General features: G+C 42.5%; 1 protein-coding gene across 2 annotated transcripts in view; it reads left to right on the forward strand.

Annotated features, from left to right (window-relative positions):
• The window catches only part of LOC138422011 (chondroitin sulfate proteoglycan 4-like), a 73215-nt gene extending 63059 nt beyond the window's left edge, over positions 1-10156 (forward strand). For both annotated transcript variants that reach the window (XM_069556551.1, XM_069556552.1), the window contains 2 exons: positions 5084-5267; positions 5898-10156. In XM_069556551.1, coding sequence (XP_069412652.1) covers positions 5084-5267; positions 5898-7945 — 2232 coding nt within the window. In that variant the 3' untranslated portion in view covers positions 7946-10156. The remainder of the gene's footprint in view (positions 1-5083; positions 5268-5897) is intronic.
• Positions 10157-15225: the final 5069 nt, after the last annotated feature.

Below are 15225 nucleotides of genomic sequence, written 5' to 3' on the forward strand. Positions count from 1 at the left end.
TGTTCATCCATATTCACCAAATGTTAGCATTTATCTGCCTTTTAACTGCCTTTATCATTCTCCCTACACACATACACACACACACACACACACTTTTGATATTTTGAGTTTTGAGAGCCAGGTACAGACACGATGCCCCCCTTACCACTATATTTAGTAACATATTTGTATATATTTACCTCTATATTTAGTACATTTATGTTTAGCTCTGTATAGTTCCTAAAATCAAGAAGCCATTCTCTTATATAACCACAGTTTAATTTTCAACAGCATGAAATTAACACTAATGCTGTTTTATAATCTATAGACCTTACTCAAATTTGACAACTTGTTTCAGTGACTGTCCTCTATGGCAGAGGGGAAAACCCACAGCACAAAACATAGCAAATAGGTGTCAGGAGCCTTTAGTCGCCTTTAATCTGGATTCATTCCACAGTCCTGTTGACTTTTGTGACCTTGTCATTTTTGGGGGCCAACAGGCCAGTTATTTGTAGGAAGTCCCTCAGCTTGATTTCATCTGATGTTTCCTCTTGTCTGGGGCAAGAGAGCCACAAGAGAGGCCGGATTCTTCCAGAGCTTCCTGCCCAGTGCTCGCTTTGCCCTGTCCCTGATGATATTTTCTTTCATCACTTGGTCAGGTGCTGTTTTTCCGGTTTCTCAACTGTAAAGGTACTATTTTCCCCTTTGAAAATTAGTAAGTATCTGTGAGGAGACGCTTTGGAACCATCTAAATATCCTGTTTCTCATCATAATTTAGCTCAGTAGTTTTACCAGTCATTTTAGGATTCTTACCTGAAGCATTTATTGCTAGTTGGTTGCCAAATGGTGAGTTTTCTTTTCTTTTTTAAAATCATTGTATCTGTCTATTTTTGGCTGTGCTGGGTCTTCACTGCTGCGTGGACTTTCTCCAGTTTCGGCAAGCGGGGGCGACTCCAGTTGCGCATGGGCTTCTCACTGCGGTGGCCTCTCTCGTTGCCGTGCATGGGCTCTAAGGGGCGAAGCTTCAGTAGCTGGGATGCTTGGGCTTAGCAGTTGCGGCTCAAGGGCTCTAGAGCACAGGCTCAATGGTTGAGGCACACGGGCTTAGTTGTTCCGTAGTGTGTGGAATTTTCCGGATCAGGGATGGAACCTGTGTCTCCTGCATTGGCAGGCGGATTCTTTACTACTGAGCCACCAGGGAAACCCTGACTTTTCTGATTTTCTTTTTCTTTCTATATTGAAAGTATACACCATTCAGTTTCTAATGACGTACCAGAAAAATTGTAAAAGAGAAAACATCTGGGCTAATCTAAATCCATAGGAAACAAAAACACCCCTTTCCCCTCCCCTTAATCCCAGAGCCCAGGTATTTTGCTAAGTGGCTTATCTGTCTATATTTAACACAGTGGAAATATGCAGAGCTGTTGGAAGTTGTTCCGAAGGCTGCCTTCTATTTGAGGTAACAAGTAATTCCTAATCTTCTCTGAGAACCTTCTCTCCTCAGGTTGACCCTACACTTTTTCGCATAAGGTCTTGATCTTATTCTTCCTCTCCTGGCCCTCTCTCAGCATGCACACACACACAGGCACTCTCACAAATACACCAACTCACACACACAGACACACCCCTTAGAACCTGACTCTTACAGCTGGTGAAGCCAAAGTTGTTTTCTAAACATCACCTCAACCCTCTTACCCTCCTTCAAGGCATGAGTGGCAAGTTGACATTCCACAGGTGCCCTCACTTCCTTTGACTTCTAGCTCAGCCTTTTCAGTTACCTGTTCTCTGGTCTTGGAAGCTCACACACTCAAGATGAATCTAATTCCATTCCCTCTCTCTCTCTCCAGAGTAAAATGTCACTTTGTTATCCACAATTTCTTACTCTTAAAATGCCTTTCAAAAACAGAACTCAGAACAGACCTCTCCTACATTGCTGCTAAGTGCTGCTAAGTCACTTCAGTCGTGTCTGACTCTGTGCGACCCCAGAGATGGCAGCCCAGCAGGCTCCCCCATCCCTGGGATTCTCCAGGCAAGAATACTGGAGTGGGTTGCCATTTCCTTCTCCAATGCATGAAAGTGAAAAGTCAAAGTGAAGTTGCTCAGCTGTGTCCGACTCTTCGCGACCCCATGGACTGCAGCCTACCAGGCTCCCCTGTCTATGGGATTTTCCAGGCAAGAGTACTGGAGTGGGGTGCCATTAGGCTCCTAAAAAACAGAACTATGTTTAAGACTCTTTCCCAGTTACTTCTTTCAGAAGATTTCTGACCTTCATGTCTACTCTTCCCATCTATGAAAACCATTCTTTCCATGGGAAAATCATTTTCCTTACAATAGACATCAAAAGATCTTAGATTAGTCTAACAATTTGTTATATAGTTTTTAGGGAAGCTGACTTTCACTCATACCAAAGAAGCAGTGGCCACGAATGACCCATATCCACAAAAACCTTCCTCCTGGTTAATAGTCTGTGATTTTTCATATTAAGAAACTGGATCTTGTTTGCCTTATAATATTATACTTCTCAAGCAGAATGGAACCATTTCAGGAACCATCCTCTGGTCTAAAATCCATGGCACAGTCACCTACTTCTAGGAGGAGGAATATATTGATAACTAACCTTTTGTCGTAAATCTTAAACTAGGAATAGACATGGTAGATCTACTAAATAAAACTGACTTATTCCCCAGGAGCTTCTGGGGTATTCAGTTACTAGTTAGTGGCAGAAATTACTATCTTTGGAGAAAGTCTGATTTCTCATGAGTAACCTTGTTTTTTTAATTAGGAAATGTTGAGAGATGATATTTTCTTCTCCCCACTTAAAATCCCCAAGTGATGGCACTTCCTTGCTTTATCCTTGAATAGGATGAGAAACAAAAAACTCCTCGTCAGCAGTTTTGGCCACTCTGGGAACACAGATCTTTTATTCCATGAACCTCACTAGCCAAAAGCCTTTCTGGTTCTAGATACATCCACTGTCCTGAGCAGAAAGTCAGAGCAACACATTGCCAAACCTCTGTTAATTAATACATTACAGTCATCCTTACGTATCTGTAGGATTTTAGTTCCAGGACCATCCCTCCCTATATCCCCCACGACTGCAAATACTAAAATCTGAGGATGCTCAAGTCCCATATATAAAATGGAATAGTATTTGCATATAACCTGCACATATTCTTCTGTGTACTTTAAATCATTTCTAGATTACTTACAATACCTAATATAATATAAATGCCGTATAAATCATTGCCAGTATGTAACACATAACAATTTTGACTTTCGGAACTTTATGGGATTTTTTTTCCAAATGTTTTTGATCCATGGTTGGTTGAATCTTTGGGTGTGGAACCCATGGATATGGAAGGCCATATTTCCAAATACTGACTGATGAAAATTTCTCTGTAAATTATATGATAGTTTATCCTCAGCACTTTTGACACGGACAGTCAAGTACTTTGGCAGAACGTATCTGTAAGTTCAGATATTGTAATAGATAGCAGGTCAGAAAAAGATGTGACCTATAGGAATTAAGGGTTGAATATTTTATCTCTATTTTATCTGGACAACAAAACACTGAGTGGGACCATCTCCATCAGTTGATATAAAAAGGACCTTGATAGTATGTGACCGCCTGGACGGGAGGGGAGTTTGGAAGAGAAGGGATACATGTTTATGTATGATTGAGTTTGCTGTCCACCTGAAACTATCACAACATTGATAATTGGCTATACTCCAATAGAAAATAAAACGTTTTTCAAAAAAGGACAGTGATAGGTCACAGACATGAAGGACTTTAATTAAATCTTGAAAACTATCTTAAGCAAGATGGGAAAACTTAAAAATCAGTAGGAGTTATACTTGCAAGAGAATGATATACACCATATATTAAAATTCATGAATTAATGATGATTCTCAAACAAATAAAAGAAAACCAGTGGTCAGTGTTTGGAGATCGGAGCCAAGGGACTCATTCTTCTGGAGAATGATATTACAAGGAAAAGAATAAAACACTTATCCTGTCTGTTCTGCATGTACTGTATATCAGTGCAGCCAACTAGCTGATAAGAGAAAGTTTTTCATAGAAGAATTACAAATAAGAATGAAGAGGGAATGATGAATAATATCATTGTTTTGTCACTGTGAAAATAATGTGCTTAGTTTCTCAGTCGTGTCTGACTCTTTTCGACCCCATGGATTGTAGCCTGCCAGGCTCCTTTGTCCATGGGATTCCCCATACAAGAATACTGGAGTGGGTAGCCATTCCCTTCCCCTGAGGTTCTTCCTGACCTAGGGATTGAACCTGAGTCTCCTGCATTGCAGGTGGATTCTTTACAGTCTGAGCCACTGGGGAAACCCATGAAAATAATGAGTTTAGGCAGTTGTATCAATGAGCATGTAAAACTTAGTTGATAAACTCATGGGGAGCTTAAAGATAGTTGGATCAGTCTGGCAACACTTGAAGCCGCCTATCAATCTTAACATATCCAAAAGAGAAGAAGCCCAACATTATTTTGCCTTGTGATGCAATGCAAGAGGAAATATACATGTAAAACATTCTTACCGCAAAATTGAACCTGATTCTTATTAAAGCTCTAGATATAACTACAAATACATAAGAACTATAGGTACCAGAGGACCACATTAAATGATGCCATATGAGTGGTAACTGAATATTTGAAAAAAATCATCTTTTACTGATACTTACTAGAGCATTTACAGATGAAATTATTTGATGTCTGTGTTTTGCTTCAAAATAATCTGTTGGGCAGAAAAGTAGGAATACATATGAAGCAAGATTGGTTGGGAGTTGGTAGTTATGATGCTGACACGGAAGTAAAGGTTCATTATAAACTTGCTATAATATAGATACCGCAGGCATCAGTCATCTCAAAATCAATGTGCTTTTCCTTCTCTTTTGGTAATAGAATCACCTAGGTTTGACCAATAAGTTACCACACTTTTAATGTTCCTGAATTTGCATGGAAATGTGCAATACTCTGAGGATGAATAAACCCTGAAGAAACATGCATCTCTTCCAATTGGGATATATGTTTATTCTCATATGATCCCTGAAACCAGGGGCTGATTTTTCTTACTATCTGGCCAGGTGAGTGAACAGCTGATATTATACCAGCATATGGACTGGGAACACACAGGCTGGACCACGGAAGACTCTTTCACGTTCACAGTGTCCTCCCCGCCAGCAGCTCTAGGCCCTGAGGAGTTTCATATAACTATTTCATATGAAATTAATGAACCTGGTCGGCAGAGTCGTCTACTTGCAAATACAGGTAATTCCACCTTATCCTACTGATAAGGTCAGTACCTTATCTCCACTTCTTAGAACAGGGACATTTGGGGAATAAATCTTTCCCTTTTTAATTATCAATGCCATGATATCAATCTTTGAAATAAAACTTCTTTGGCTATGAAATGTGTTATTTCTTTATGTATGCTTTTTCTCTGGGCCTCTGCTTTTTCCTCTCCTGAGCCTTAATAGTTTCAGTGGGGAAAGAATGGAAAATTAGCTTTCAAGAATTCTTATTTGTACTTCCAAATGGGTCTTCACCATGCCCATGACTGAAAATTGTTGATGGAAAATGAACATAACAAAAAGGGTAAATTCTTGAAAAGAAAGAGATACTGAAAGCTATACCTGTTTCTATGGTAAGAGAAAGTCCAGTAGTGGGAAAGTTAGGAGATGGACTTGTTATAAGTGAATCTCAAGGTTTAAAACTCTCTTACTTGAAATACTTAGTGTGGGCGTGTGTATTTAAAATTTATTTCTTTAGTATGCCTTGGGTAGCAATGCTAATTCAGATGTTAAGGTTTTTTGAATCATCCACTGGGATGGGCAAATGTGAGATCATTTGAAAGTTCTAATGAAATGCCATTTTGTTCTTTACATGTGTTTTTAACAGGAGCTGTTGTCAAGGAGGGAGACAAAGTTCTCATTGACCAGTCTAAGTTAGATGCGTCCAATCTCTTACTTAAATTGCCCAAATCTCAGCGTTCTTCATATGAAATTTGGTTCCAAGTTACATCTCTTCCTCACCATGGAACTCTTATGGTTGGAGAGAGAAATATTACCAAAAGAAAACCCAATTTCTCTCAATATATAATTAATAAATTTGGAGTCACATACCTTCACGATGACTCTGAATCACTGGCTGATAACTTTACCTTTGCCATTTGGCCCAATGAAAAGAGCAAGTCCACCATGAAGCCAGAGGCCGACTTTCATGAAGAAATGTTTAACATCACCATCATTCCTATAAATGACCGAGCACCAGAATTAAAGACAAAAGGGCTTCGACTGCAAGTTCTGCAGGGCAATAGGTTGGTTTTAGGACCTGAAAACCTAAAAGTGGAAGATCTAGATAGTCCTCCAGAAGAGATCAGGTATGTGATCATCCGTGATCCTAATAATGGCTTTTTGGCAATGGCGCACCATCTGCATATACCTGTTCACCACTTCTCACAAGCCGACATTGATAACTCTCGGGTGTGGTTCATACAAGATGGAAGCCCATCCTCTGGAGCGTTTTACTTCAGTGTCACCGATGGCCAACACCGGCCGCTCTATAAGCTCTTCCACCTGGATGTCATCCCTGTCTCCATCACCCTTGTGAACCTCACTGACCTTCTTCTTCCACAAGGCCAGACAAGTGTCACCATCACCAGTGCTCACTTATCAGCAGTGACCAATGGGAGGAGCCCCCAAATCACTTACAAGGTTATGTGGCCCCTCCAACATGGTCATCTGCTCATTGAAGACCGGGTGGTCGTCAGTTTTGGACAGGAAGATGTGAATTTAGGAAAGCTGTCTTACCACATGACAAACCTCAGTGCCTCAGAGGACCAGCTACAGTTCTCACTGTTTACCTCAGAAAGCAACCTGACAGGACAAACACTGTGCATCCGAGTGCAGCCTTTACTGCGGGTTACGTCAGACCTGACAGTTGCCAACAGCGTGGCCCATCCGCTGACAAGAAAGGACCTTGATGCTGCTGAGCTTGCTGACAGGACTAACAGTGACCCCACATTTGAAGTGACAGAGCCCCCTCTCCACAGCAGACTTGTACGAAGAGCAGGCCGGGACACTGCCTTGGAAGATGTTACTCTGTTCACTCAGAGGGATATTGACCAAGGACTGCTGATGCTCGAGCCGCATGCCAATCTGACGGGCCCCAGCAGCCTCAATGACTCCTTCACATTTCTGCTCAGGGCAGACCATGTCCAACCAGCAACAGGGTGTCTCCCCTTCACCATAGTGCCACCTGGCCCCTTTCTTTCACAGACTTTTACCCCCAATGTTTCCTTCTTAGTCACTGATAACCTTGTGACTATCAGTCTCCCTCAGGAAAAGCCTGTGGTTTCCTCAGAACCCACAACACAGACAGGAACTCTGGGGCAGCTGACCCAGACCAGATGGCCGGAAGCAGCTCCCTGGGGACGACACGGTGGTGAAGAGCCCACTCTGGATGTCACGGCTTCTCCCACCAGAGTCATTTGGTCACCAGATGCCGCCAGAGCCAGCCCTGGGGCCCGCACCCAGCCCAGGGAGAGCAGTCACCCTCTGACGGCCATCATACCACTGACAGTGGTGCTCCTCCTGCTAACAGGAGCCGTGGTGGCCTTGTGTGTCTGGCTGCTGGGCCGGAAGGCAGAGAGGGCAAAACCTCTTACTAAGCCCCGGATCGACCTAGAACCCACAACCACGGGTCCTAGGCCAGAAAGGAGCGCAGCAGTCCCCACTGTCACAGTGACGCCTCTCCTGAGAAGCTCCGGCAGTCCTCCAGTCAGTCTTTTCAGGGCCCCACAGTGTGAGCACATGGAGAAGTCTCCAGCTTCCGAGCCAGCAGAAAGATGTGCTCCTTGGGAGACATGGGTGAATTTGGATCCTGACATGGTCCAGCTCTGCCGACAGACCAACCCAGCACTGAAGCGCAGGCAGTACTGGGTGTAGACTCAGGGCGCTCGTTCCTCACTGACCGCCTGCTGGGTGCCAGGTCCTGGGATACCGAGGCAGAGAAATGCTGGTTGGATCAACTGAGAAAAGCCTGGCTCTGCCACCCTTGGTGCTCAGTTTCAGCTCCATGGTTAGATGCTGGCAGGTGTTTACTGTAACTTTTGTGCAACACTCACCTTAGGGGCTGTTCACAAGTTTTGTGTGCCTTCTTCTAGACCCAGTGCTCTGAGTGTGCTTAAGATTTTGTCACTGTTTACATGACAGAACGTGCTGACCTGACTGCAGATTAACACAGGAGCTATAGTTAGTGGAGGAAGGCTTTGAGTGTTTTTCCTTGAAGATTCACTCTCTGAGTGAGTCAGTGAGGAAGTGAAGGAACTGTGTCAGCAAGTAGAAGACGGAATTGATCGTATCTGTGTTTGTTTCTGGTGTTTTTCTGTAATGACTTTTCCTCCTTGGAGGCTCCAGCTTTGATTTCCTAATGCAGGAAATGCCTTGGTGCTCTAGATAGTGGGACAGTCTGGCTCCTTTTGAAGGTATTCATTGAACACATTGTGTTTAATCAAGAGGCCTTGTCTATTCTTATTTGTATTATCAAACATGTTGTACAAACATTATTTAAAGCCCTGAGGAATAGGTTTAATGCTTTTGTGATGCCTCAATTTGGCTTAACTTTACAATGAATTGAAATAATGGCGAATTTGTATTTGACCTGCCTAGTCGAGCCTACAATTGGCCAACCCACCTTCAGTTTCCATAGTTTTAAAATGGATACATCAGTACTTCTATTAGTTAGGAATGCTTTGGGTAGCAAATCATTAGACATCTGCTATGAGTGGGATTTAGGTTGGGGACTGGGCGAACTTGTTCTGTGCAGGGCCATATTGTAAAAATATTTTGGTTTTGTGGATCACATGTGGGTGTTTATTTTTATTTTCTAACAACCTTTTAAAACTGTAAGAACAATTCTTAGTTTCTGGATGTGACCCACAGACCATAATGTGTCAATTATTGGTTTATCTAAGCAATAAAAATGTTGAATTATTTCAACTAGCAAGCAGCCCAAAGTGGATATTCTGAGGCCAGTTCAACAGTTCAAAGACATCATTGAGGATTGAAGCTCTTTTGTTCTTTCTACTTTACTTTCCTCAAGCTATTGGCATTTCAGCCTTTTGTTTAGTTCCTTGTGGCTGTGACATAGCTGCTGAAGCTCCAAGTAATATAGCCCCACTCACAGGCTAGTGAGTGAAAAATCCTAGTGGGTGAAAAGGAGAGATGGCCGAAAGACTTTTTCTTAGAGAAGATCTTATTTATTGTTATTTATTGATACTTCTTAAAATCTTGAGGCTTTCTCAAGCATTTCCCCCACTTTTATCTCTTATTGTCTAGAACCGAGCTACGTGTTTCCCATCCACTGACCAACCACTGGCAAAGGGAAAGGGGATTTGCATGATTGGCACCTCCTCCGGGGCTGGGACAGGATTCTGCCAGCTCAGAAATCAGTGAATCCAGGAGTTCTCTGGCAGTCTAGTGGTGAGGATTCAGTGCGTTCACTGCAATGGCCCTAGTTCAGTCCCTGGTTGGGGTAATTGAGATTCCACAAGCCGTTCAGCAGGGCCGAAAAAATTTAAAAAAAAATGTCAATGAGTCAGCCCACCATGTAATTACAGAGGGCTGGGAAATGGCCATTAGATAGGCAATGAATAAGATCTACTAAAAAAGTATTTCAAGTTGAAATATTGAAATACTTGGGAAATGAAGATTTTGAGTTTTCAAATTGGTATCTAATGTCTCCTTTTCATATTTTAATGATTTTCTTAAAGCTAGTGTTTCTAGGGTGGGGGGAGGAATTTCTTCCTAAGAGACATTTGGCAATATCAGGAGACATTTTTGGATTTTACAGCTGGTGCTGATGGCATCTAGCGAGCATAGACCAAGGACGCTGCTAAATATCCAACATTGTACAAGAATTTTCTGGCCTCAAAAGTCAGTAACGCCAAGTTGAGAACCCTGGTTAAAGTCATAAATGTGGAGTTTTCCTTTATATCCAGTGAAGGATTAATAGATCCATTACCAAGTCTAGGCAAAAACTGTATTCTAAAAATGGAATGGAAGGGTAAAAAATCCATAGTGTGTTTGAAATTGTGATCGGCTAATGGCAAACATGAACATTTTTAAAGAGAATATTAAAAACCAAACCAAACTTGACCAGACTCATTTCTTTATAATCTTTTGTCTAAGGAAAAAAGTTTCCTTGTACTAACAAGTGGAACACATCAGGAGAAAAAGAGAGAAAAGTAGGGAGGGGAGAGGATATTTACAAAGGTAAAGATGAGATCAGAGTGTCCCCAGAAGTCTGACGCCCCTAAAGTGTTCCATATAGAAAAAGCTTTTTCCTCACCTTCTCCCTTTTCTGCTCTTCTAGGTTGCTTTTCTCTCCCAACCCAATTTTAACTGTTCTTGGGGAAGCTGATTTCACAAACTACAGAATAAATGGAAGTATAGCATATATAGGGACTTCACTTGTAGCTCAGTCGGTAAAGAATCTGCCTGCAATGCAGGAGACCTGGATTCAATTCCTGGGTTGGGAAGATTCCCTGGAGAAGGAAATGGCAACCCACTCCAGTATTCTTGCCTGGAGAATCCCATGGACAGAGGAGCCTGGCAGGCTACAGTCCATGGGGTCGCAAGAGTCAGACACAACTTAGCGACTAAACCACCACCACCATAGCATATGTGTGCCTAGAGACAACTACCCTGTCTTAGATCCTTAGATGTATGCCACAGACAGCTTTTGCCACCATCCCTGGCCATGGACAACTGCTGCTGAACTAGACTTCTCTTTGTTGTTGTTCAGTCACTAAGTCATGTCCACCTCTTTGTGACCCCATGTACTGCAGCACACCAGGCTCCTCTTTCCTCCACTGTCTCCCAGAGTTTGCTCATATTCATGTCCACCGAGTCAGAGATGCTATCTAATCATCTCATCCTCTAGCAGAAGTAGATTTCTCTGCTCTTCTCCCAAAAGTGATTCTCTCCTGCAGTTTCTGGATTCCTGAATTTTATATAGACCTCCCAAGTGGTTTTTGTACTTGATCCCTTTAGAAAAAAGGAGGAATGATAGTCGTAATCCAAAGTTGGTTTGATCACTGTACAACATAGGCTTGTTCTTAGGTCTGTTCTAAGTAGTCAGACACTCAGAAGAAGCAGAATGGCAATGTGTGCTTGAGTTTATACATAGAAAGAGAAGGCCAAGGAGCATCTTTGCATATAGTAAGTGAGCCTTTGCTCTCCTTTGACTGAGAAGGAGAATGCCTGTTCTTTGTGGGAGAGCTGGACATACTTGGCTCTATGACTATGTTGGCCTCTTCCTTGCTTCAGCCATAAAGTCTCTGGAGCTAGGACTACCAGCCAAACCAAACAAAAAAGCCTGATTTCCCTCTTTTTCCTGTTAACTCTGCAACTCCAAACAAACTTGGTGTCCATTTTGGAATGAGACACAAACAACTGCTTTAAAATGATAATTCACATTGTTTGTGAGTGTGCCTGCTAGAATAAGAACATCAGTGTGAGATCCAGATGTCAAGACTCAGTCATAAATCAAGTAATTAAAATAAAGCTTGGAAAGATTTCTTCCAGAGGATCTGGAATATTCTACCGATTTGCATATGGATTCAATTAAAAGGAAACAATGCCTATCATTTGGCGCTGGCTCAAATAAAACATGAAACAAAACATTTTGGCAAAGCCTTGTTTAGTGTTAAATCAGTCCGAAAAGGTTTCTCCCATTTGCAGAACTATAACTGCATAGTCTCAATTCTGTCATGATGAATTCAATGCTTCTTAACAAGCGACTGGGATTCCCTGGTGGCTCAGATGATAAATAATCTGCCTGCAATGCAGGAGACCTAAGTTTGATCCCTGGGTTGGGAGGATCCCGTCGAGAAAGGAATGGCTACCCATGCCAGTGTTCTGGCCTGGAGAATTCCATGGACAGAGGAGCCTGGCAGGCTACAGTCCTTGGGGTTGCAAAGAGTCGGAAGCCACTGAGCAACTTTCACTTTCATTTTAACAAGTGACTGGTGATTTAATAAGTGGATACTAAGGGCTAGTATCAGAAGAGTGGCTAATTTTGCTTAAGAGAAGGTATATTTTGTCTGAGGTGGCCTGGGAGGGGAGGGTCTATATTTTTCCTTCTCTGGAGTCTTTGGCAAATTCTAACCTTTCAGAAAAGTGAAAATATTAGTCACTCAATCGTGTCCAACTTTTTGCAACCCATGGTCTGTAGCCCACCAGGCTCCTCTGTCCATGGAATCTTCCAGGCAAGAATACTGAAATGGGTTCCATTTCTCCCTCCAGGGAATCTTCCTGACCCAGGGATCAAACCCACATCTCCTGCACAGTAGGCAGATTCTTTAACATCTGAGTCACTGGGGAAGCCAGTTGTGCTCAAACAGCATCAGGAGCCCCTGTTCAAACACTTGGGAGTACTTCCTTAGAGTCGTGCATTGATTAAGTGGAGATGACACAGAAGCTGTTTCTTTAGGTTTCTGAAGCTGAAGTAGACACATTTGGAGGGTGGATGGTAGGTAACAGGAAGCAATGGACCATATCAGATGACATTCCCTGAATTTGGGAATGGGGGCTGCATTACACACCTCCTGCATCTTTCAGAGGCATTGTAATTAATAACGAGCTTTGTTTTTGAGAGGGTCGCAGAGTCGGACACGACTGAAGCAACTTAGCAGCAGCAGCAGCAGCAGCAACAGGCAGGGAAGCCAGGGTTCTCCAAGCGGAGGAAATAGGCTGCAAGTGCCAAACATTTTTTTCTCTCTCTTTTAAGCAGCAGGAAGCAACAAACAAGTGTTAGATTTTTTTCCCCTTCTCTATACAAATTTAAAAAGATTTCTTTTAAAATTCTGTGTTGCCATGACAACACCTGGCTCCACCTGAACTTAACTTTTCTCAAACCTTGAGCTAACCAAGGCATTTTTCTTGTGGAAAAATTTGTCTTAAGTTATGTTAATATACTATGTATTTACCCTAGACTTGATCTTCAAATCAGTTCTGCTAAGACTCAGAACAGTCTTGACAAACCAGTATGTTTAACTCATACATTGTTCTCCTAATCTATGTTAATGAAACTATATATTTGCTTGGAAATCTGCCTTTCTTCAAGATTCATGTCAATCGTTTTATGCCCCAGATGACTCACCTGGTGCCAATGTTATCTCAAAATGCATATTGTGGGTGAAGGGCCTGGTGCCATTCTCTCAGTTTTGAGACATTTCCTTTCTCTAATTTGCAGACTGCTAGTAGCTATATAACATCCAGCTAAAAACTAGCAGGGGGGCACTCTTTCTGCCCTCTTCTGATGTCTATGTCAGAAGCTTTCTTTATCTCTTTAATACTTTAATAAAACTTTATTACACAAAAGCTCTGAGCGATCAAGCCTTGTCACTGGCCCCGTGTTGAATTGTTCTCCTCCGGAGGCCAAGAATCCCAGTGTCTTTTGTGGTTCAGCAACAACCTTTCATTTTGGTCCTATGTAGGGAGAGATGTGGCAATAAAAGTGGGCATGGAGCCCACTGTGTGGCATACTGGATGACAGAGACTTTGCCAGGCTGCTCAAGGACACCACTGGATATTTCATGGGGACCTGGAAGAGGCTGCCTTCTCAGAGTGATCTGCAAACATTTATCAGGCACCTAGTATATGTGAGATGCTAAATGCTAGGTACTGCTTCTTAATATTGAAGATGCAAAGATTTTGTCCTAAAAGGAAATTTTTGGTCTGTTTCCTCTATTGGCTCTGCCAGAATCACACAAGGAATGCTAGGAGAAAAAAGGGTACAGAAAAGAAGGACAAGAGAAACAGAGGTGAGGACAGGACCTTGTGCTTTCATTAGAAACCCTCTTAGGTAAGTGCAGCACACCCAGTGGTGCAGCGAGAATTACGGAGCTCGCTGGCACCAACATCCGTACTTCTCAGTGTGGTCGGCATCAGCCTCCAACCTTGCATCACTGCCCCTCAGGGTGCCCCACTCATGTTCTCACAGGGCTAGTGACATAGCAGGGGAGTTAAACAATAGACTTTGGATCTGTTTTGGATCCTGGCCCTCTGCTCCCAAGCAGTGTGGCGCTGAGTAACTTATTCAGTCTCTCTGAACTTCAGTTTCCTCAGCCAAAAAATGGGGATGATATTAGCACCTATTTCTCTGGGTTTTGTTAGGATTTAATGATATAATCACCTGATGTTAATTTCATCATCATCGTATGTGAGCAGTATCTTCAATGCATCAGGCACTATACTAAGTGCTACTGAATCTTCTTGCCTAGGGTTTTAATACATATTAAAAGAATTAACACATGAAGCCACTTGATTAAATGAGAGGCTCGTATTCTACCCAAAGCAGTGCAGTACTGGCAGTGGAATGCCAGATGGGTGATCTAAGGATAGATGAGGGGTTTTTAAGAGCTTCCCTAATGCTCATACTCTACCTGACAGTTCAGTTCAGTTCAGTGGCTCAGTCATGTCCAACTCTGCGACTCCATGGACTGCAGCAGGCCAGGCCTCCCTGTCCATCACCAACTCCTGGAGTATACTCAAACTCATGTCCATTGAGTCGGTGATGCCATCCAACCATCTCATCCTCTGTCGTCCCCTTCTCCTTCTGCCTTCAATCTTTCCCAGCATCAGGGTCATTTCAAATAAGTCAGTTCTTTGCATCAGGTGGCCAAAGTATTGGACTTTTAGTCTCAGCATCAGTCCTTCCAGTGAATATTCAGGACTGATTTCCTTTAGGATGGACTGGTTGGATCTCTTTGCAGTCCAAGGGAATGACAGACAGGGCTTTTTCCTTCATCCTTACACAGAGCCTTGGCAAGAAAAATGGATGAAGGAAAAAGCACATCAAGAACACTCACAAGGGGCAGACTTGAGTTTGGAGGTATTGATGGTTCTCTGTCTTGTAAGGGATGCTGGGTTGCTGATAGAATACCCTGCACTCTTCTCTGCCTATCCAAGTAGCATCAAATCCTTACATCAACCAACCTCTTGATTTTGAACACCTATCTTCTCTTCTTCCTCCCAACCCAGTATTTCCAGGTATTCATGAGCCAGTAATTTTCTTAAGTCCAAAACTGCAAAGGACTGACACTCAAAAAAACTAATATCCTTTTATAGCCCCCCCCCCCAAAAAAGTGCTGTTTACTATCACCATAATTTCATTTCTAAAGTAAGGAAGAAATCTTATATTAAAGAATCTTATGGGAAAA

This window comes from Ovis canadensis, chromosome 16 (genome assembly GCF_042477335.2).
Source record: "Ovis canadensis isolate MfBH-ARS-UI-01 breed Bighorn chromosome 16, ARS-UI_OviCan_v2, whole genome shotgun sequence".
Taxonomy (NCBI): Eukaryota; Metazoa; Chordata; class Mammalia; order Artiodactyla; family Bovidae; genus Ovis; species Ovis canadensis.